This window comes from Peromyscus leucopus, chromosome 2, assembly GCF_004664715.2.
Source record: "Peromyscus leucopus breed LL Stock chromosome 2, UCI_PerLeu_2.1, whole genome shotgun sequence".
Classification (NCBI taxonomy): domain Eukaryota; kingdom Metazoa; phylum Chordata; class Mammalia; order Rodentia; family Cricetidae; genus Peromyscus; species Peromyscus leucopus.
The window spans coordinates 124,386,295-124,408,777 of NC_051064.1; the positions used below are offsets into that span (position 1 = coordinate 124,386,295).

Below are 22,483 nucleotides of genomic sequence, written 5' to 3' on the forward strand. Positions count from 1 at the left end.
CTCCCCCCCCACCACCATCAGCCGCTGCTAGTCAGGTGATTCCGGGCACGTGACGCACACCACCAACCCTGCTGCTCCGAAGTGGCAGCCCACCCAGCCAATGAGGAGCCAGTGCTCGGCGGCAGTCCAATCAGAGCCGGGTCTGGGGGCGGGCCCTGCGGCGGCGGCGGCTGCCGGGGGCGGCGGCAACAGCGGCGGCAGGGGGGAGGCGGCGGCCTGGCCTGGCCTGGCCTGTCAGGGCGCGGGCGGCGGCGGTCCAGCACCATGTCCCTGCAGTATGGGGCGGAGGAGACGCCCCTGGCCGGCAGTTACGGAGCAGCCGACTCGTTCCCCAAGGACTTCGGCTACGGTGTGGAGGAGGAGGAAGAGGAGGCAGCGGCAGGCGGCGGTGGTGGCGCGGGGGCCGGCGGTGGCTGCGGCCCGGGCGGCGCTGACAGCTCCAAACCAAGAATCCTACTCATGGGACTGCGGCGCAGCGGCAAGTCCTCCATCCAGAAGGTGAGCGTCCCGCGCCGGGCCCCCCGCCCTCGGTCTCGCTCGGCCCGCGGCGCCTAGGTGGCGGCTTCCCGAGAGGCCCGAGAGGGTGGCGGCCTGGCCCCGCGTCCCGGCGCACCCTCCACGCCTGCGAGCGCAGAGCTTAGGCGCGACCCGCCCAGGGTCCCCGACCTGGCTCTCCACGTCCGACTCTGCCCGCCGAGGGCCGAGCGGGCCGAGGAGGCGACGCTGGCTGGAGGGTGGAGGCAGGTGCCGGGCACCGCCCTAGATCTCCGCCCTCTGGGTCGCAGCCCCCGTGGCGTTGAGGAAACCGACTTGTCCTCTCCGGTTCTCACGTGGAGAACTTGGTGAGCGGGCTCTCTTGCAGCAGCATCTCACTTAAGTGACCCGAGTTTTCAAGGATCCCCTCCCAAGCTTCGGGCCGCAGCAGCTCTAGAAAGAGTTGTGGCAAAGACACCGGGCATCAAGTTTGTTGTTAGTCTGTTGAACACTTCTGTAACGTTTATTCTGGGGAGGGTCCCATTACTGCACCTACTTTATTTCTCATCGCCCGGTGATTGCAGTTACAGGTGACAGACAGTCCCCTGAAAACTGGTCACAAAAATCTTTGGCAATAAGTGTTTTGCAGGCAGACGGGCATCAAGGTATTTGTTTTCACCTTGGGTCTGCCAAGATCGTATAGGCTTTTTTTGTTTTTAGTGAACAGAAAAATAGAGGCAGGGTTGACTTATTTCTTCATCAACCATTCCCATTACAAACAGCGAACTTCTGATAAAACTGGTGTCACCGACACCCCGGCTTTCCCTGTTTTCCACTCTGACACAAAGGTTTATCCACATCTCTGGTACTTTGTAGATGGCGATGTTTTTAAAAAGTGGCCACCCCCTCCCGCTGCCTTTGCTGGACTGCTGTTTTATTTGCCTTATTTCTCTTGCCTGTGTCAAAAGTTGGGCTTTTGGGGGCAAGTCTGCTGTATGTTGGGATTGTATTGGTCAAGCCTTAAAGCTACATCTCTAGCCCTCTGTTTGTTTGTTTCTGCCTGTCTGTCTGTCTGTCTGTCTTTCTTTTCACTTTCTTTCTCATGCATCTCAGGCTGGCCTTGATTGAATTCTGATCCTGAGTCTACTTCCCAAGTGCTGAGATTACAGGTGTGAGCCACCATGCTAGGTTTTACTTGGTGCCAGGGCTTTAAGCCTGGTAGACAAGAAGCGCTCTCCCCACACTGAACTACACCTCTGATTCCCTACTGGATGCTTCACAACTCATTGTCTTTACCATTTCTTTTGGAGCTGCCTCTTCTCTCCTCCCACAGGCCTCCTGACTTCTCACTCCAGACAATTTTACTTTCTGTTTAGATTATAAATTCAGTGAGGGCAGGATCCAGTCTGTTTTCTTTCTTGTTCCTTAGAGCCCGAGATAGGTGTTTATGTTATTTTTGAATGAGCACAAAGTCTTAAACTTTATCTGGAATAGCTCCATGATCTTAAAGCAGGTTTTGACAAGTTTAAATCTTTGACAAAACACAATAGAGCCTGGCTGGATGACATTATAATTTTAGTATGGAGGAGGCAAAGGCAAGAGGATTGGGTTTTGAGTCTGGGCTACATAGCTAAGACCCCTTTTCAAAACAAAACCCCTTCCCCCAAAATAAAAAATTACAAACACTGAGAATGAAAAGACAAACATGTGGAAACAGCAGAAGCAAGAGATGCTGCTACTACTAGTGTTGATGCCGTTAAAATAGTGCAAGAAAAGCCCAGTGTGCATGAGGGAAAGTTAATGTGGCGTCTTTGTCAGAAGTAGGACAGTGCCAGTGATTTGCCATCCAGTTATTACCTTATTTATTTATTTATTTGTTTATTTGGTATCGAGGTCAAAATTTTACTGCCATAGGATTTTTAACATAAATTCTGTAGTTTAGTAGTTGTGAAATTGTTTCTGTTTCTCTTAACAGGTGGTGTTTCATAAGATGTCACCCAATGAGACTCTCTTTTTGGAAAGTACAAACAAGATTTATAAAGACGACATTTCCAATAGCTCCTTTGTAAACTTCCAGATTTGGGATTTTCCTGGACAGATGGACTTCTTTGACCCAACCTTTGACTACGAAATGATCTTCAGGGGGACAGGAGCATTGATATATGTCATTGATGCACAGGTAGTTAGGCACAGTGCTTCTCTTCTCTGGTTGCAAAAAGATGTAGAAACAGAGGAAAATTGTTGGTTTCCCTTGTCTGTCATGTGCTTGAAGCTTCTCTCTTTCCAGTAGATCCCCTGACAGTTTAAGACATGCAACTGCAGAGGGATTTTTGGGAGCAGACCTGTCATTGTACAATTCCAGACTCTCAGGTGCTTAGGAGGTGTCATTTACATTTCTTGAGTCCCAGTTAAGGAGCAGTTACCATTGGCTTCTACTTTTATTGGCTAATAGTAGATATTGCTGTACTTTATGAACTATTACAGTGGTTAACTCACCCATTGAAGTATCCCACCAGTGGCCACAATATAAGGAAGAATATGATAAATGAGTCCATTATACTTTTCCTGATTTGTTTTAAGTTGAATTTAATCTAGCAAGATATGCCGAGGGCCCAGTGTGTGGTGGGCAGATGGATGGGCTGTGCCCCTACCCTTGCGCTTACCTTTTGTAAGCTGAAGCTTACCATTGTAGGGAATGCTTTCTGAGGGATGCCAACTCTGCAGTGGTGCTTTCTCATACACGATCTGATTTATAGGGTATTGTGTGGGTAGTTATTCCCATTTACAGATACTTGACTAGAGATTTAAGCAACTTGCTCAGAGCCACACACCTGACAAATGGCAGAGCTGGGATTACTTTAACAGTCCTATTAGGAAGAAATGTGCATTTTGCCTTTCCATTCTTTATAGTAAGAGCATTAAAAATTCAGGCATTGACTTGGTATTTGAGTTTCTATCTTAAGAAATTGAAGAGCTATTTACTGGTTATGTGTCAGCACGTCTGAATATTTATGAGTAATTAGGATAGCGACTTTTCTGTGGTTGGGGAAAAAGGTGGTTTGAGACTTTCTTAACTTGTTACTTATGTTTTATAAGATTCTTTGTTAAAAAATATTTTGTTCTGACTTTCAGGATGACTACATGGAGGCTTTAACACGACTTCACATTACTGTTTCTAAAGCCTACAAAGTTAACCCAGACATGAATTTTGAGGTTTTTATTCACAAAGTTGATGGTCTGTCTGATGATCACAAAATAGAAACACAGAGGGACATTCATCAAAGGGCCAATGATGACCTTGCAGATGCTGGGCTAGAAAAGCTCCATCTTAGGTAACAACATGCGTGTTTGATATGAGAGCCCTGTAAATGTATTCCCATCTCTGTCATTATACACACCAGCTTTCTGTGACTGGTGGACCCTTCCCCAATTCTGTAATCTCTTCTTTGTTGAATTCCAAGCTGTTTTGTAAATTACTTTTTCCCTTTTTCATTTTCCTGATGATTGAAGTCACGTGAAGTGTTTCCATTGGCGCTCTTGCAGATTCATCTCAAGGGACTGGAGTCAGGCTGTTTCCTCACGGCATGAGTCTGCTTTGGGACTGCTCCCCTCTCGGTTTCTTCACTTTTTAACCCTGGTTGGCTTTGTGCAAGAAATCTGTCATAATTTTTGTGAAAGTTGAGTTTGGGTCTTGTTAATGTCTCAGTAGGAAGAGCCTTTTAAAGTTGTACACTTTCAAGTGTGGACTGACTCTAGTGTATGTTAGCTTTTAAAACAGTTTATACTTCCTAGAAACTCTGAAGTTAGGTATGTTGTCTTCTCATTTACATAGTACTGCTGTTGAGTTTGAAGGAGTGCTGGGTTACAGTTCAATATGAAGAACTTAACCCTAAAGAACACATACTAATTTGGATTGATGGTTATGTATTTTTTGTATTTATATTCTAAAAGTGTATGAGGAATGTTATTGTATATCTTTTGTGATAATGGGAAGAAGTGAGTATTTACAAGTATGTAAGAGGATGTCCACTTGACCATAAAAACAGCTTAAAGGGGAAGCAGAGAAGAGATGCAAGTGATGCAAGTGTAATTTCCTTATCCTTGCTGTATTATAAAAACTTCCTTCTATGCTCAAGCCAGTTGTCCTGTCCCTAAGGTTTCTGGGCCTTAGGCTAGAGGAGCTTTCAGGTAGTTCCTAGAAAACATTGTAGGGAAAATCTCACCGACCCTCTTAGATTAAAATCTTTAAAACACTTTATAAAAGCAGGGCGTGGTGTTGTGCCTTTGTAATCCCAGCACTCGGGAAGCAGAGGCAGGAGAATCTTTGTAAATTTGAAGTTAGCCAACCAAGGCTACTTAGTTAGATCCTGTCTTCAAAGGCAAAAGTAAATAAATGTTTATAAGAGAAAGTAAAAGTGCCATCCCATAAAACTCCTCAATCTTAGGGAATCTGTTATTTTATTATTTTTTATTTATTTTTTTGCCAGAATTTAAAACATTTTCCTTGTACTGGTAAGGCACCATTAGGATTCTCTCTACTCCCTGTCAAGCTTCCTGTTAAGCTCTGCAGGACATCCTATGATTACCCCTGTATTCAGAAGGGCCCTACATTAAGCCTGTTAGCCTCAGTAGAATTTTGCACCAAGCTTTTGTTATTTATGTGTGCTGGGGATTGAGTCCAGGACCTTGTGTATTCTGTCTGCATGCATTCTACTCTTGAGCTGTGCCCCCCCCCATCCCAAACCTCTGTTTAGCACCAGCCGTTCTGTGGATGCGGTGCAGCTTGCTTTTCCATTTCTAGGAACTCAGCTTATGAACATGCTCTGTGCCTTTCAGGTTCTGCCTGTTCCCAACCATCTCCAGTCCTCACAGATCTTGAGGACTCTAACCTTGCTGAAGTTTTTGCCTAGAGGAAACACTGACAAGCCCCTTTCTTGCTAGTGTTAGGAGTCAGATGGCCTTACTGCTGATACTCTGACCTCTAGAATAGAGCCCCTTCTTGATCAAGTTCTTACTTTACTTCCTTGTAATTTTCTTTGAATCATCTGTAAAGTATAAACACAGTTCCTCATTTCTGATGTGGTAATGTGTTTATAAAATATATCATAAATACAATTAAATGATGAAAAGTGTCCTCAATGAAAAAAGCAGGTGGAATTGTCCATAGTGTTTAAGGGCCCCTTTCTCAGATTTCTGTTTTGTTAAATCTACCTGTGATTTCTTTACTGCAATCCATTCAGAGGCAACTCCTGCTCTTTATAGGTCTCCATCCTCCTTAGGCTACTTACCTAATCCTAAGGACCAGTGTAGTCATTTATTCAGAAGAGATCGGGTATTTTAGGGTGTTCTGGCTGCAGACTAAGTTGACTCAGCAAATCCTTATGAGCACTGTTCAGGCAATGGGTTTGCAACTGTTAGGGAGATGACAGAGCTGCTTTCACCTGGGGCTTAGGATTGAAAAGGACACAGCTCGTAAGAAATGTGTGGTGGAGTTTTAAGTCCTTACCAGTGCTGTGAAGAACAGATTATGGCAGGAGGGTAGCAGGTACAGGTTTACTATTTCTGTAGACTGGTGTTGCCGGAGAGGAAATAACAGGCTCTAACATACAGCCCTGGAGCTCTGCTGTGTAGACCAGACAGCCTCAAACTCACAGAGATCCACCTGCCTCTTCCCAGGTGCTGGGATTACAGGCATACACCACTATGGCTGGCAGGAAAGAACTTTTTTAGGTGACATTTTAGTAGAAATGGGAATTGTATTATTTAATAAATACCACATTACTCTGCTGAGTATGATGACAAAAGCCTATAATCCCAGCTTAACTCAGGGAGGTGGGAGCAGGAAGATTAGATATCATTCTCAGCTGTATAGTGAGTTTTAGGCCAGCCTGGGCTCCATGCTACTCTGTCTAAAAACAAAACAAAACAAAACAAAACAAAACAAAACAAAAACAAAATAAAACAAATGACCCTGTCTCTACCTTGGTCTTAGCTTTTGTCTCTGTTTTGTGCTTGGAGAATAAGCTTTAAGGGGTGGTTTACAAAGCTTATGTGGTCCTTGAGGTTTCTCTTTTGAAGAGCCTTCTTGGGTGTTCCCTCAGTTCCCTCTGTGTAAGGTAGCAAAGTGGGTGGGTGATTGGCACGGCCAGGGTGGAAAGTGGTCTTACTAGCAGAAATGATGGGGCTGTAGACAGGGGCTGTTGGAACATTAGGGAACATGAACTTAAGGCATTCTGGCTGGTTCCTGAAGTTGTTTTGTGAAATAACCATCTTGTGTTGTATTTCTCAGCTTCTATTTGACCAGTATCTATGACCACTCAATATTTGAAGCCTTCAGTAAGGTGGTCCAGAAACTCATTCCACAACTGCCAACTTTGGAAAACTTACTAAATATCTTTATATCAGTAAGTGTGCTATTTACTTTGATATAATTTCCATTCTACTGTTGTTGTTAAATGTGTTTGCATTTAATTCTCCCCCCAAAAATGAGACTTGAACTAAAGATCAGTGACTCAACATGTAAGATAAATAATGGCATAAAATATAGCTTGAGTTGTTTCCTTCTGATTTTATTTTATTTTATTGTCTTTTAGGTAATGTTCCCTGTACTTTGTTAATTATAAGTATCTTCATGAAGGTTGGGATATAGCTTTGTGCTAGAGCACTGCTTGGTGTGTGGGAAGCCATAGGATCAGTTTCTAGTACTATACACACAGAAAAGTAATAATTAATGAATTATTGCTGGATGTGGCGTTGTACATCTGTAATCCCATCATATAAGATACAGGCAGGAGGATTGAGATGAATGTCTTGTAAGGCTCTGTCTAAAGTCTCCCAACCAAGCATCATTTATTTTTGATGTTTAATTGTATACTTAAAGGTGATATGAAGGATTGGAGTGAGTTCATTGGTAGAGCATTTATTGAACCCTGCATTCAGTATCCCAGAACTATAAAAAAATAAAATAAAAACAAAACCACAGGGAATATTACTTTTAAAATTAAGAATGTTTTTCAGTGATTTAAGGTCTTTATGAAAAATTGCAAATTGTGATTTTTAAAAGAAACTGAACACTTACTCAATTTTGTTTTTCCAAGAATTCAGGTATTGAAAAAGCTTTTCTCTTTGATGTTGTCAGCAAAATCTACATTGCAACAGACAGCTCCCCTGTGGATATGCAGTCTTACGAACTTTGCTGTGACATGATTGACGTTGTGATTGATGTGTCTTGTATATATGGGTAAGTGCTTTACACATTTCGGCAAGATCCCAGATAAGTGAAAACTTACCTAATTCCTACCTCTGGCTTACACTGAATGAGATAGAATTTATTCTTAAAGTTACACTGATTTCCGTACTGTATATGTGAGTGTAAACGTGTGGGTGTGTTTGCCAGGCCGCCTGTGTTGTGGTCAGAGGACAGCTTTCGGGAGCTGCTTCTCTCTACCCTGTTGGTCTGGGCGACTGATACTCAGGTTGTTAGGCTTGGGGGCAAGTACCCTTGCCCACCGAGCCATTTCAGCAGCCTGAAGTGGGATTGTTTGGAACATGTGTGTCATCTTAGAACACGATGTCTCCTAAGCTGGACCTTCAGAGAGGATAGCAGAGAACACCTAGGAAGTCTCTTTCTGTACTGGGGGCTTGCACGATCTTCTCTCTTCTGGGACTTGGCAAGTTTAAACAAAAGAACCCAACTAGATTATTTAAAATGGTCTGGGGACCAGGTGTGGAGGCAGAGGCAGGCAGGTCTCTGTGAGTTTGAGGCCAGCCTGGTATGCATGGTGAATTCCAGGCTAGCTAGGTCTACAGAGTGAGACCCTGTCTCAAACTTTCCCCAAGATGGTCTGAACAGCCAGATGAGATTGCTTATTTGTAGAACCTCAACACTTGGAAGGATCAGAAGTCGAAGGCAGCCTATCTAACCAAACAGCAGTAAATAAGACACCCTGAAAAGGTCTGAATAAATGTTACTTCCTAATTTTAAACCACACTAAAATGATCTAAATAAATGGTACTTCCTAATTTAAACTTAGGTTTTATGGAATGAGGGACTTTTGGGGGCTTTTGTTTGTTTGAGATGATTTTAATATGTAGCCCTGGCTGGCCTAGAACTCACTTCGTAGACCAGGCTGGCCTTGAACTCACAGAGATCCACCTGCCTCTGCCTTCCAAGTGTCAGGACTAAAGGCACATACCACCACACCTGGTAGAATGAGAGATTCTTAATCTTTTTTTTTTTTTGGTTTTTCAAGACAGGGTTTCTCTTTGTAGTTTTGGTGCCTGTCCTGGATCTCACTCCTTAGACCAGGCTGGCCTCAAACTCACACAGATCTGCTGTAGTTTTGGTGCCTGTCCTGGATCTCACTCCTTAGACCAGACTGGCCTCAAACTCACACAGATCTGCCTGCCTCTGCCTCCTGAGTGCTGGGATTAAAGGCATATGCCACCAATCACCTGGCGGGATTCTTAATCTTAACAATGTCTTTAAAAAAAAAAAAGAATTTTAGCTGGGTATAGTGGCATTCACCTTTAATCCCAACACTTGGAAGGCAGAGGCAGTTGGATCTCTGATTTTGAGGCCAGCCTAGTCTACAGATGAGTTCCAGGACAGCCAGAGCTACATCATAATGAGACCATCTTAAACAAACAAGCAAAAAAAAAAAAAAATCAGGATTTTAGTTGTTAGAAGGACTTACACATAAAATATTTGATGTATACATGTGATTTCTGAAATAAGTCTCTCAAATACAGGCTCTTATGTACGGACAATCCCTAAACTCTATGTAGAGATTTATAAACACCAAAACCAAATGAACTTGTAGACTGGCCCTCTTTCCTCTGTGTACTAACATCAGAATGCCCAGGGAGCTTTCAGCATGTCTGCTTTCTAATGTGTTTGCTTACCCTGTCGGTGCCTTCCTTCAGCTGCCTGTGAGTAGAAGACCTTACCTTGTCGACTTCTGTCTATTCACACTGATTAGATGCTGTCCTTTGTTGGTACCACTTTCTGTAATAAAAATGAGGTGGTCTGCTACTCAGTAAACTTTTGTGTTTTCCATTCTTAAAAATAGATGATTAGAACATGTTGCTTTAAAAAAAGAAAGCTAGTCAATGTGTTATAAACCAGTCTTACATTTTTCAAACTGTTATTTTTGTGTGTTTGTCCTCTATGGTACTCGTGGGAAGGTCAATGACAACTTCAGGAGTGGGTTCTTACTTTCTGCCTTGCTGAGACAGGGTCTCCCTTGTTTCTTCTGTGTGGTGGACTCCAGGCTCATTTGGCCCTCCTGTGCTGAACCTCCTGTCTCCATCTTTCCATTCCCATCATGCAGCTGTGATGTCAGGCTTGTGCAGCCAGTGCTTTTACAAACATTTCCCTGGTCCTATCACCTGGTTTTTGTACTTTTTTTTTTTTAACTAATACCAGTTTTCATATTTTAGATCTTTCATTTGTAAGCTCTAGTACATATAAATATGGGGAAGGTTTGAAGTCTGCTGTGTTCCATGCATCCCATGTAAGCATGTAAGTGGGAATGAATATACAAGATACTGATGGGTCACATGAAGTGTATGTGGTGGCTGATACCTGACGTTTGTTTTATCTGAGAATATCTGTTATAATCTTTTCATTGAGAATTTCAGCACTAGCCAGGTTCCCTTTCTCCTCAACTGAATTCCTTTAGGGTGTGTTGCTTCAAAATCTGCTTCCTTTTGGCTGTGATCTTCCTGCTTGGACATATTTTGACTAAAATTCAGATAAGCATATTTGCTTTAAAGTTTTTTTTTTTTTTTTTTTTTGAGACAAGGTCTCAAGTAGCCCAGGCTAGCCTCAAACTTGATATATTTAGTAGAGGATGACCTTGGCCTTCTGATCCTCTTGTCTCTACTTCCCAAGTGCTAGGATTACAAGTGTCCCTCACCACACACACCTACTCTTATGTGGTGCTGGGGATGGAAGCTGTCTATATCCCCAATTTAAGCACCTGAAAATCGTACACGGAGAGTTTTGACCAAAACAAAAACAAACAAACAAATAAACCTTTTAAGTTTTGAGTCTGCTTTTAAAGGTCATTAGCATACTTTATTTCTTAACTTTATTAGTCATCAAAATCTGTCCAACATAGACATGAATAGCTGTCTAGATGTCTCTTGTTCTCTCTGCCCCTATGCTTTGCATTTGCTAAGCAGTGCTTACAAAGCAGTGTCCAGCCAAGAATGTGCCTTTAATGTTCTTTTTAATTAAAAAGATTATTTTTGTGTCTACCGTAGCACACATGGAGGTCAAAGGACAACTTTGTGGAGTCACTTCTTTTACGTTAATGTGGGCTCCAGGGATTGAACTCAGGTCATCAGGCTTACATGGCACAACTTTCTCATGTTGTGTAGTGCGTGACTGAATCATCTGGCTCAACACTAGACACTGCAGCTGCGGGCTGCCAGTCCAGCCACAGATAGTCGTGTACGCCTGTGTTGGTTGTCAGCTGGTGCCTGCTCTCACTTCCTGTGTGGCACAGACTAGGATCTCCTTGACCTCTGGCTATCAGCTGACAGCACAGAGCACTGCAGTTCCTCTTCTTCCAGCAGGAGAAGGCAGTTAGTTCTCTTTTATACCCTTAAAGCATGTGGCTCAGACTTCCCTACTGCTCTGATATTGGAAATTGCTTGGGATTGAATTAAAACCGGAAGTTTGAGTCCAGACCTTGCCAGACATCTTTTTACTTTTTATGAACTGGAGTTTTACAAATTTAAAATGGGCATAATTCTCTTATTTGTATTTAGATTACTATGTTTTGTCCTGACACCGCCCTCCCCCCCGAATCCCACCATATTAAAGTGGTTAAATAGGTCAGTAGTAACAATTCTTCCCTGGGTTGTTGTGGGAATCAAATTAATGTGTGAAAAGGTAAGCTGTAAGATTGAGAACAGTTGAAAAAATCAGTCCTCCTTCATGAAAACAATACATGAGATGGTAAAGACAGGAGAAAACAGGAGGGAAACATTGTTTCCTTCAGGTACCTGTTGGTAGCAGTTCCTTCTTAGTATGTTTCCTTCACTTTTGTTTTTAAACAATCTTTTTGAAACAGTCTCATGATAGGCCAGGCTGGCCTTGAGTTTTCCATCCTCTTCCCCTCAGACTCTCGAGTGCTGGTGCTTTTCATCCTCCTGTGGACGGCAAAAACACTTCTTTAAGATTTATTTTGTTTCTTCTGAGTGTCTGCACCTGCATGGGTTTATGTGTACCATGTATTTTCCCCTCGGAGGCCAGAGCGCAAATCAGATTGCTGAGACCGGAATGTCGGGGTTCTGAGCTGTCTGATGTGTGTGCTGGGAACCAAATCTGGCCCCTCTAGAAGAGCAGGAGGTGCTTTTAACCAGTGGGCCATCTTTCCAGCCCCCAAACCCCTGTACTAAGGAGGCAGTTTTGGCAACTCTTTAATTCCTAGCAGGCGCAGGGGCATGCACGGTATGGTGCAGCATGTGGAGGTCGGAGGACACATGGGGGTCATTTCCGTTTCAGTTTGTGGACTGAACTCCAGGTGTCAGGCTTGGCAGCAAGCTCCTTCACTGGATGAGCCTCCTCCCTCCCCAGCCCTCAAACTGTTGAAAAGTTGTTGATTTATAACATAATTCCTACCTCTCTCTGCCTGGGACTGGTCTTCTGGAGACTTTATGAATTTTCTTGATTTTGTGTGTGTGTGTGTGTGTGTGTGTGTGTGTGTGTGTATGTTAAGGAAACATCAAACAATGTCTGAGAAAAGGTGTGATTGGATTGGCATGTAGAATACCTCCTACAGTAGCTAGCTGAGAGGGTGGCAGGTCCTGGCTGGTCATGTAGCTTGAGGGAGGTGGGAGGGAAAGCCCGCCCTCCGCTGAGCACTGGCCAGCATGATAGCGGAAATGTCAGTGGTTCGGAGCACCACCACTGTCACCTTTACCCACAAGCTTGATTACAGCAGTGACAGAGGGACATGCACAGCTCTGCTGCTGACAGAAGCTGGTGTTGTGAGGACTGACTCTTACCCTAAGTGATGGCTGTCCCAGTGTGTTTAAGGCGGTGTTGTTCCTTCTCAAAGGATGTTTGGGGAGGGCTGGAAAGTTTGCTCCTGTACAGAACGCCTCATTGGGAAACGTCTAATAAATGGTGCTTTCTTTCAAAATAGATTAAAGGAAGATGGAAGTGGAAGTGCTTATGACAAAGAATCGATGGCCATTATCAAGCTGAATAATACAACTGTCCTTTATTTAAAGGAAGTCACTAAATTTTTGGCACTGGTTTGCATTCTTAGGGAAGAAAGCTTTGAACGAAAAGGTAATGAAGTTTTTTTTAAAAAAACTGCTTGTGTTTATTATTCATTGTTTAAATTTTGTTCCTTTTTAAAATTTTATTTTTTTGCTGTGTGTGTCCAGGTATGCGTGCACATGTGTGACTGAGTTCATGTCTGTGTACCACATACATGCAGCCAGTGGAGGCCAGAAGGCGGCATTGGATCTGCTGGAACTGGAGTTACAGGGTGTCGTTGTAAGCCATCATTAAAAAGAAAAAAGCCTGCGGTGGTGGTGCACACCTTTAGTCCCAGCACTCAGGAGGCAGGCAGGCAGATCTCTGTGAGTTCCAGGCCAGCTTGGACTACAGAGTGAGATCCAGGATAGCCAGGGCTACACAGAGAAACTTGTCTTGGAAAAACAACAACAACAAAGACTTATTTACTGTCTTCTATGTTTGTGTGTATGCCTGAGTGTATGTATGTATGCCACATGGGTGCAGGAGCCTGAGGTGGGCAGAGGAGGCTATGGAGCTACAGGTGGTTTTGAGCCATCATTGGGTGCTGGAAACCGAACCTGGGTCTCTGTAAGAGCAGCAAGCATTCTTAACTGTTGAGCCATCTCTCCAGCCCCCAAAGAGTTGTTTGTTTGTTTCTTTTTAAATTTTTATTATTTTATGTGTGTGAGTATTTTGCTTGCCTGTATGTCTGTGAACCACTTGTATGCAGTGCCCACAGAAGCCAGAAGAAGGTGTCAGATGCCCTGGAACTGGAGTTATAGATGGTTGTAGCCACCATGTGTGTACTAGAAATCAAATCCTGGTTTGAGCAGCCAGAGCTCTTAATGTCTGAGCCATCTCAAGCCTAAAGAGCTGTTCTTTGACTGTTGTTTTGTTTCTGAGACAGGGTCTCTATGATGGAGCTCTAGCTGTTCTGGAACTTGTTATGTAGACCAGGCCAGTCTTGAACTCACAGAAATCTACCTGCCTACTGAACACTGGTATTAAAAGCATGGGCCACCACACTCAGCTGAAAAACTGTTCTTAAGTTACATTTTTATTATGATTTCTCAAGTTCTTGAAAGCAGTATTGCACTGTAATACTAATGGCTATCTTACAAGTCAGCTTAAATACTTCCGTGTGTCTGTCTATATGTAGTCCAGATGTTCTCTTTCCTTTTAAAATCTTGTGCTTTCATCAAGATTTTTAGCCCATCCCATCTTCCTCTGTATACTTTGTTGGCTCTTCTTGCCTGTGGTTTGTTTTCCATCTGAGCCAGTCCTCAGCTATCTCTTCTTGTTGCATCTGCTGGCTTTTCTCCTTCTGCAGGGTCTTCAGTCTTCTGGAGCATGTGGCTGACAGTCCTTCCTTGAGCACAGCTTTCTTCTCTGGATCACCTTGTATATTTTGTCTGTCTCCTATTCCCTTCTGGCTGGTTTTCTTTGTCCTAATTTCATGTTCTTCAGTGCCAAATCTTTCTTCTTGCTTCTCTCTCTTCGTGTCAGCTCCTAAGTTCATGGCTTGGGAGTGTGTTCTCTCCTACTGTGGGCTCCAGGGATTGAACTTAGGTTGTTAGGCTTTCATGGGAAGTGCTTTTGCCCATTAAGCTGGCTCTCTAGCCCTAGTTCATGGCTTGGGTTAATCAGTTTGTGACTGGAAAATTTACCCCTGCAACTTTCTGAAGCTCATGTTCTAGTACCATGTTAGGCCCTGTTTGTGAGACATCCCCATTTCAGTATTAGCTGTGTTCTGACCGTTGTGAGTAGCCGTCACTGAGTGATAATGACCCCTCCCCATCTTCTTTTCCCTTCTGACTCCTGCCTACCCTGCTTCTGACATGCTTTCTGCTGTTTTTCTTATGTGCAAACTTCAGTGTCTTGTGGTCAGGCGATTGGTGTTTCCTTTGTGGACTGGTCCATAGATGGGTTGATTTCTCTGTAACCTCCCTGGCTATCCTGGAACCCACTCTGTAGACCAGGCTGTCCTTGAACTCACAGAGATCCGCCTGCCTCTGTCTCTACCTCTTGAGTGCTAGAGTTCCAGGACAGCTAGGCTGTTACAGAGAGAAACCCTGTCTCAAAAAAAAAAAAAACCCCAAAAAAAAAAACAAAAACAAAAAAACCCTCCTTCTGCCTAAGCCTTAAAAGAATAAAAAAAAAAAAATTATATACAATGTTTTTTCATATTAAACAAAGTGTGTGTTTACTTTTGACCTTAAGAACCAGTGTGGAGCTGGGCGTTGGTGGCACACGCCTTTAATCCCAGCACTCGGGAGGCAGAGCCAGGCTGATCTCTGTGAGTTTGAGGCCAGCCTGGGCTACCAAGTGAGCTCCAGGAAAGACGCAAAGCTACACAGAGAAACCCTGTCTCGAAAAACCAAAAAAAAAAAAAAAAAAAAAAAAAAAGAACCAGTGTGGAGTCTGGGGAGGTAGTTGAGTGGTTAAGATCATTTCTTGCTCATTCAGATGACCCTAGCAGCCAGGTGGGGTGGCTCACAACCAGCTGCAGCTGTAGCTCCAGGATCTTATGCCTCCTGGCCTCTCTGGGCACTGCATTTGGGTGCACACACACACACACACACACACACACACACACACACACACACACACACACACATACACAGAGTTAAGAAAAGAGCTGGTATGACATTCAGCTGCAGTCTTCGGTATATTTTTCTTGATCTACATCCCTTTTTTGGTGCTGTGTATTTTATTTTTTCTATGCATAACTTACTCTTGTTTCATAACTACCCATAAGCAATATTGTGCAAATGATGCTGAATTGAAGTTGAGTTTTTGCAGCATGTGGTTTTTCTCCTTGTTTGGGTTATTTTTGAGATTTCCCACTGTTGCATATTGAACTTTGTTTTTGTTGCTAGATATTTAGGTTGTTTTGTTTTGTTTTGGAGACAGAGTTTCTCTATGTAGTCCTGGAACTCACTTTGTAGGCCTGACTGGCCTTGAACTCACAGAGATCCACCTGCCTCTGCCTCTCAAGTGCTGGGATAATAGACATGTGCTGCCACTGTCTGGCTCCCATTTAGATTGTTTTAAAGGTACAACTAATTTTTGACAAATACCTATGAATAAGCCATATATGATGGCTTATATCTTTTTTTTTTTTTTTTTGGTGGCTCATATCTTTAGTCCTAGCACTTGAAAGGCAGAGGCAAGAGGATTGTTGTATGTTTGAGGCCAGCTAGGTGTCTTAGTGTTTCTGTTGCTGTGATCAGACACCATGACCATAAACCACTTTGGAAGGAAAGGGTTTATTTCAGCATACAGTTCTAATCACAGTCCATCACTGAGGGAAGTCGGGACAGGAACTCAAGCAGCAGGGCAGGATCCTGGAGGCAGGAGTTGATGCAGATGCCATGGAGGGGTGCTGCTTACTGGCTTGCCTCCCATGGCTTGTTCAGCCTGCTTTCTTATGGAACCCAGGACCACTAGCCTGGGGTTGACATCACCCACAATGGTCTGGCCCTCCCATAATCAATCATCAATTAAGAAAGTGCTCTACATATTTGCCTATAGGTGAATCCTATGGCAGCATTTTCTTGATAAGATTCCTTCTTTCCAGATGTGTCAACTTGTGTCAAGTTGACATGAAACTAGCCAGCACACTAGGACTGTAAAACAAGATGCCATTTCAAAACACAAACAGGTTGAAGATGCAGCTCCATTGTTAGAGTTTGTGCAGCATGCAGGAGGCTCTGGGTTCATAATCCCTAGCACCACATAAACTGGGTGTGGTGGTACCCACCTATAGTCCAGCCCTTTGGGAGCTGGAGGCAGGATCAGGAATTTCAGGTCATTTTTGGCTACTTAATGAGTTTGAGGCCAGCCTGTGCTTCATGAGAGACTGCCTGAAAAAATGAACAGACAACAATAACAGCAACAAACCCCAACCAAAATTAATGCCCAGGAACAGATGTGCTGTGCACACGTGTCGTCTGTCTCTAGGGTGTGTGTGCAAGAATGCACACTCATAGACACATTAACAAAGGACTCTTCCTAGTGCCTTTACCACGTTCACCCCTCATAGCAGGGTGAGGGTGTTCTCATCATGTTGTCTCCTTATAACGCTTGATACTGTCTGAGTCTGTAACTGTGACGTGGAATCTCATTTTTAACATATTTAATTGCCAGTTAGGGCAGATCACTTTTCATGGCAAGCACCTTTTCGTAGACATTCAGGTTTCTTTGGTAACTTGTTTTTTATAATTTCATTACATTTAATTTATTTGTGTATATGTGTGTATGTGTACAAAAGTGAAATCTAGCCAGTATAACCAGAGTTCAGCCTCATCCATGAAGTTTTCATCGCCAGCTTTGCCCTGCCTGCATTTAGCTCTCCCTTCTGTGGACTTCTTTAGTTGGCAGATTGTTTTGATTTGTTGTGTTTTGGCTTTCTGCCCTGCTAGCATATGCTCGAAAGTGTGGACCTGATGCTGCTGCTCTTGACACATTACATCCGCTATCATGCTGTCAATAGTGTTCAATGACTTATCCAGTCTGCTATAAATTACTGAAAGGTCACATGATGTTTAGGTAGGCCACACGGTGTTTTTTGGTATTTGATAAGGACAATTGAGGTGGGATGGTCTTGCTACACCAGTGGGTGTATATGGTGATTCTAAGAATTGAAGAGCTTGCTGTTCAGTTTGAGCATTTCAGAATTTCAAGCCATGTTTCTGTATCTAGCTCAGGGGAGACTGAGAAATGGAATGTTTTGAGCTCAGTATCAGCTGCTCGTTCAGAGTTGGGGTTCTGTGTGTACAAGTGAAGTAGGGGGGTGTTGACCTGCCCTTTCTGTCACAAGAGAAACCTTTGTTCCCCCAAAGTCTCAAGTGGATGTTCAGTTCCTAAACAGATGGAGAGGAAGTCTCCCCTCCCAGAGATGGGTGCAGGGTGCTGGAGCCCTGCCGAGCCTGTGCTCATGCTGCCTCCCTGTTCCTGCAGCCCTCACTCACTGCCCTAGAGGGCAGTTTAGTAGTAGAAAGAACTTTACCCTGACTTCAGATTTCATTAACACATCCACTTTCCCACTTTTTTTTTTTTTTTTTTTGTCGGAGCTGAGGACTGAATCCAGGGCCTTGCACTTGCTAGGCAAGCACTCTACCACTGAGCTAAATCCCCAGCCCTTGTTTTTGGTTTTTAGAGACAGAGTTTCTCTGTGTAGTTCTGGCTGTCCTGGAACTCAGTTTGTAGCCCAGGCTAGCCTCAAACTCAGAGATCCGCCTGCCTCTGCCTCCCGAGTGCTGGGATTAAAGGTGTGCGCCACCACCGCCCGGCGCACTTGATTTGTTAGATTACCAGCCCGCCCTGTCCACTCCTGCCTTAAAGTAAGGCAGCAGTGTTAGCAGCTGAGTTCTTGTTTACCATGATTGCAATGTGAGAACTTCAGATGTGGAGAGCTGCACAGTTGACATTAAGTAGACAGGCTCTTGTTCTCTCTCACAGGTTTGATAGACTACAACTTCCACTGTTTCCGAAAAGCTATCCATGAGGTGTTTGAGGTGGGTGTGACTTCTCACAGGAGCTGCAGTCACCAGACCAGTGCCCCGAGCCTGAAAGCATTGGCACACAATGGCACACCACGGAATGCCATCTAGTCTGAATCTCAGCAATTGAGGCCCAGTGCCAGCTCACTCCTCACTCCAGGGTCAGATGCCGTGGGCTACAGAACACGGGAGTCTGGAGACGATGGGGAAGTTTCTCGTTTAGATGAAAGCCCTTGAGCCGGCTCTGTGCACCTGAAGCTACCATCTCTTTAAAATACGGCACAAAAGAACTCGAGAGACCTCAGAACTCAGTGTGGCTTTCTCCTCTTTGGGTCCTACCTTAAATAGGTGGGTTAATTTGGACCTGGAGATGATACTGGTTATCCATCTTTACCAGTGAATGTCGCTGTCAATTCCAGCCTCCAACAGCAGGAAAACCGAGTTTATCCGCTTCTCTTAGCCTTTCACTTGAGTAGCGTCTAAAGACCTTGCTTTGCTTACGTTCTAACACTGCCTCTCAGAGCTCAGATCTCACTGTACCTCTCAGACCGTGGAAGTGCATTAGCTTGCTGCCTCAGAAGATGCAGCAAAGGATGCTTCTGTGTTTGTCCTGAAGAAAAAAGGAGATTCCTGTGTGGCGTTGGGGAGAGCCAGGCTCAGCAAGCAAGAGCCGCGTCAGTTCCCTGGCTGTGGTGAGGAAAAAACTGAAAGGAGAGAATTTCCACGCCGGCATTTTGGGTAGCAGATGGATGCAGTCTCCTCATTTGATTGTGATCATGCACAGTGTAACAAGGGAGTCGAAGACAGAAAGGTTTCCTTCCCACAGTCCCCTACGGTGAGGGGCAAACCCATTATGTCACTGAAGTACTTAGCTCACTTTTCTTTAATTTTGATGCCATGCCTTTTATTCTACACTATGTAGGTTCTTTAAGAATTGTTTTGACCATAGATGACCCTAAGGCTCTGGTGGACTGTCCACTGTGGGTTGGAGGAAGCATGTGGTGGGACAGTGTGTTACTCTACATACCCTGTCTCCGGGATTCTGACACCGAGTGTCAGCTGTGGTACTTTCCTTTGCCCGGGATATGAATTCATAATTGTTTCTCTTGTTCATGGCTGATACCCTTCCCATTGATTTAGACTTACACATTTTCTTTACTGCACATGCCCAGTAGTCACATTCCAAAGCCACTGGGCCACTGGAGTGCATCAGTGCCGCTGTTGAATAACACGTACTCAGGTCTGTAACCTAGCAGTGAGACTTGGAGTTCTTCCTGCAGATGGCTGGCTGTTGAGTATTTACATGGACCATGGTGATATCCAAAGGACAAATGCTTTTATATTTATAGATTTCATTGAACTATATGGAAAATGGGTATCAATAAATGTATTTACTCCAAAAAACGTTTTTCTTGTGTGAAGTATGAGAGTGCTTAGCAGGCAGACACAGTGGTTCTTCTCTTATCAGTTCCAGTCCTTGACTGCCACGTGCGGTCCCCATTCCTGGTTTCAGGACTTCAGGTTCTGTCTTGATGCCATCTCCATGACTCATTTCTGCCAAGGGCTGGGAGGTGTGGGCCCAGGGGAGAACATGTTTGGATTTGGGCTTTATGTCAACAGTCCCACTGGTGGTGGGGGCGTCCAGAGCCTGCCATGGCTTGTGCACTGCATCCAGGCTGAGGGTAAGGAAACCGAGCTGCCGCAGGAGTTGAAGATGCGGGGGAGCTGGCTCTGCTGGTGACGGTGCTGCCACCAAGCCTGATGACCTAAGTTCAGTCCCTGGGGCCCACCAGGTGGAAGGAGAGAGCACCACACATACATGGTCGCTCATGTTTGCCTTTACCCCCAACAAACGAAAGTGTAAGAAACAACCCCCAAAATCATGGTACCAAGTCTCCTAGGTACTCATTACTGACTTCAGGATGTCAATATTTACATAAAAGCATAGTTAGGTGAGTCTAAGCCGACTGAAGAAATGGTCATTAACTTAACCAGAAGGAAGTATTGTTTGAAGGATGTCTAATTTCATAATTAGACTAATTTAGAACTTAAGTTTTGAAACTTCAAAATAGAAGTCACAAGCTGTCTGAAAAAACATCTATTAAATATATCTAACCATTCCCTGTTTTCACACAGTGGGAACAGGTCAGATGATAAAGAGCCTTGCTGAGAGCTGTGGATAGGAAGGATGGTGTGTACCTTCAGCTCCAAGCAGGGGATGTCCTTCCTCATGCCTAAGCCACAGCTGTAAAGAGATGCTGAGGTAAACCAAACGTCGTACATGCTATTGGTGGCAGAGTAGGACATGTCCTTCAGCCTAGCACCTGTACTTACTTGCTTCCTGTCTCGGGCCCAGGGTTGGAGATACTGCTTCACGATTTGCATAGCACTCTGTTGTAACATGCACCTGTGGCCTTAGCTACTCAGAAGGGTCACTTAAGTGTTGTGCCCTGCAACTGTGAGGTGACTTTAAAAAAAAACACACCCACAAGCATAATTTAAAGCTCCGAGGCAGGAGAATCAGTGAGTAGCCTGCTGTTGTACATAGTTCTAGGTCAACCTTAGTTACAGAGTAGAGACCCTGTCTTACAAAACCAAACTAATACACATTACTCAAGGGCTCAATAAATTATTTTTTTCTACCTTGACAAAATTATAAATGCAGGGGTGATTTAAAAAGTGAAAAACAGCTTTAAAAAAAAAAGACATGGAAAGGAAAGTATTCAGGAAGAAGGTTTACCTGAAATGTGTGGACCCCCAGTGGCTGTTTACCTACAGCTACCTCAGAGCTGGGAAGGTTGGCCAAGTACATTTAACTTCCTCTGCAGTGAGGCGGCTAGCTAGTTCTCAAAAGGGCTGCTTTTCTGTGCCCCAATTCACAAATGCACAGATATAAATGTTATATATGACCATACAGAATATAAATGTTACATATTTTGCAATACATAGATACACACAGATTATAATATACGTGAACGTATATCAGTATCATTTGTGAGTTGTGTTGATTTTACATGAGCTCTGTGCTGATACAGAGAAATGTGATTTAAAAGATAGCATCATTCTCAACCCTTATTGAGAAAAGCCCTGAGATTGATAGACTTTGGTAAGGTTCTCTATTTGTCCTTTCCTTGTTCTGCTTAGGCCAAGCTGGTCTCGAACTCAGAGACATCTGCTTGCCTATGCCTCCCAAGTGCTGGGATTAAAGCCGTGTGTTTCCCTTAGCAAAATGGCTTCTCTGAACTGCCTTACCCCAGAGTAAGGCACCAGACACCCAAGGACGTGAGGGAGTAGCAGCTGCTACCAATCATCTTCATAAAGTGAGGTAGCCACTCCATTCCTGCTGTACAGATGGGAAAATAGAGGCACAGAGGAGGCAAACTGGAGTGCTGGAGTTAGAGACGGACTGTTTACAGAGTCCCTATCCTCCTTACACTAACGCTTGGCCTTGCTGACTGAGGAGAGAGGGTTTGCTCATGTATGTAGGGCAGAAAAGGGATTCTAATATTCCATCTGGAAGCATGCATCTTGTCATCTCTTCTGGGAGACGGGCTTTGGACAGTCATTGTACAGACATCGAAGGACCTGAGGAGATCTGCAATAAAGAAGCCTGCTTACCTTGGCGCCATATTTTATGTGTCTGTTTATTTGACCCATTAGGAAATGCCCATAAAGCAGTGTGTGAACAACACACAAGGCCAACTGGAACATTTTAATAGGATTGGAATTTGGCTTTTATTTTTGGTGCCAGGGTGAGGATGAGGATTACATACTCTGGAAGGCAAATGCTTTCTCTCTTACCTTTGTCCTGCATCCCCAACCTGGAACTGATTTTTTAAATACCATTTTCTAAGTGTCTTGCATGAAGCAAGCTGGTTTCTTGGCTGGCTGGTTCTGCACCAATCCTTGTAGGGAATGAAGGGATGGGCTTATTTGACTAGCTCTTTCTCAACATGCCAAGACTAAGGAAAAGCCTTTGCATGTGTGAACTGCCTCACACACAGGCTTTGTTATGAAGGCCAGGGCTCTGTCCTGGTCTGGGTGGTAAATAAATAGCATGCCTAGTTTTTTTTTTTTTTTTGTTCGTCCTGTCTGGTGCTTTAGCATCTGGCCCCTAGGTGGCGGTGTTGTATTATGTTAGTGCATAGTTTCTTGACTGCTTATTTGCTGAGTTCTGAAAGTTTTTATTGCCTGTACCACTCAAGGGCTCGCCTAACTTAGAGACCCAATGATTTTCTGAAGT

At 44.0% G+C, this 22,483-nt stretch overlaps 1 protein-coding gene across 1 annotated transcript; it reads left to right on the top strand.

Annotated features, from left to right (window-relative positions):
- Positions 1–171: 171 nt before the first annotated feature.
- Positions 172–19,644, top strand: Rragc (Ras related GTP binding C). Its single transcript, XM_028854508.2, has 7 exons — positions 172–498; positions 2,450–2,653; positions 3,607–3,806; positions 6,764–6,878; positions 7,572–7,714; positions 12,636–12,784; positions 18,200–19,644. The coding sequence occupies exons 1-7, from the start codon at positions 265–267 to the stop codon at positions 18,349–18,351; spliced, it is 1,197 nt and encodes a 398-aa protein (XP_028710341.1). The 5' UTR covers positions 172–264; the 3' UTR covers positions 18,352–19,644.
- Positions 19,645–22,483: the final 2,839 nt, after the last annotated feature.

What these genes read in the sequence shown, in the direction of transcription:
- Rragc (XM_028854508.2), top strand. Translation starts at nt 265, where the DNA reads ATGTCCCTGCAGTATGGGGCGGAGGAGACGCCCCTGGCCGGCAGTTAC. An exon ending in CTAGAAAAGCTCCATCTTAG is followed by an intron (nt 3,807 to 6,763) that starts GTAACAACATGC and finishes TGTATTTCTCAG; the next exon opens with CTTCTATTTGACCAGTATCT. An exon ending in AGAAAGCTTTGAACGAAAAG is followed by an intron (nt 12,785 to 18,199) that starts GTAATGAAGTTT and finishes TCTCTCTCACAG; the next exon opens with GTTTGATAGACTACAACTTC.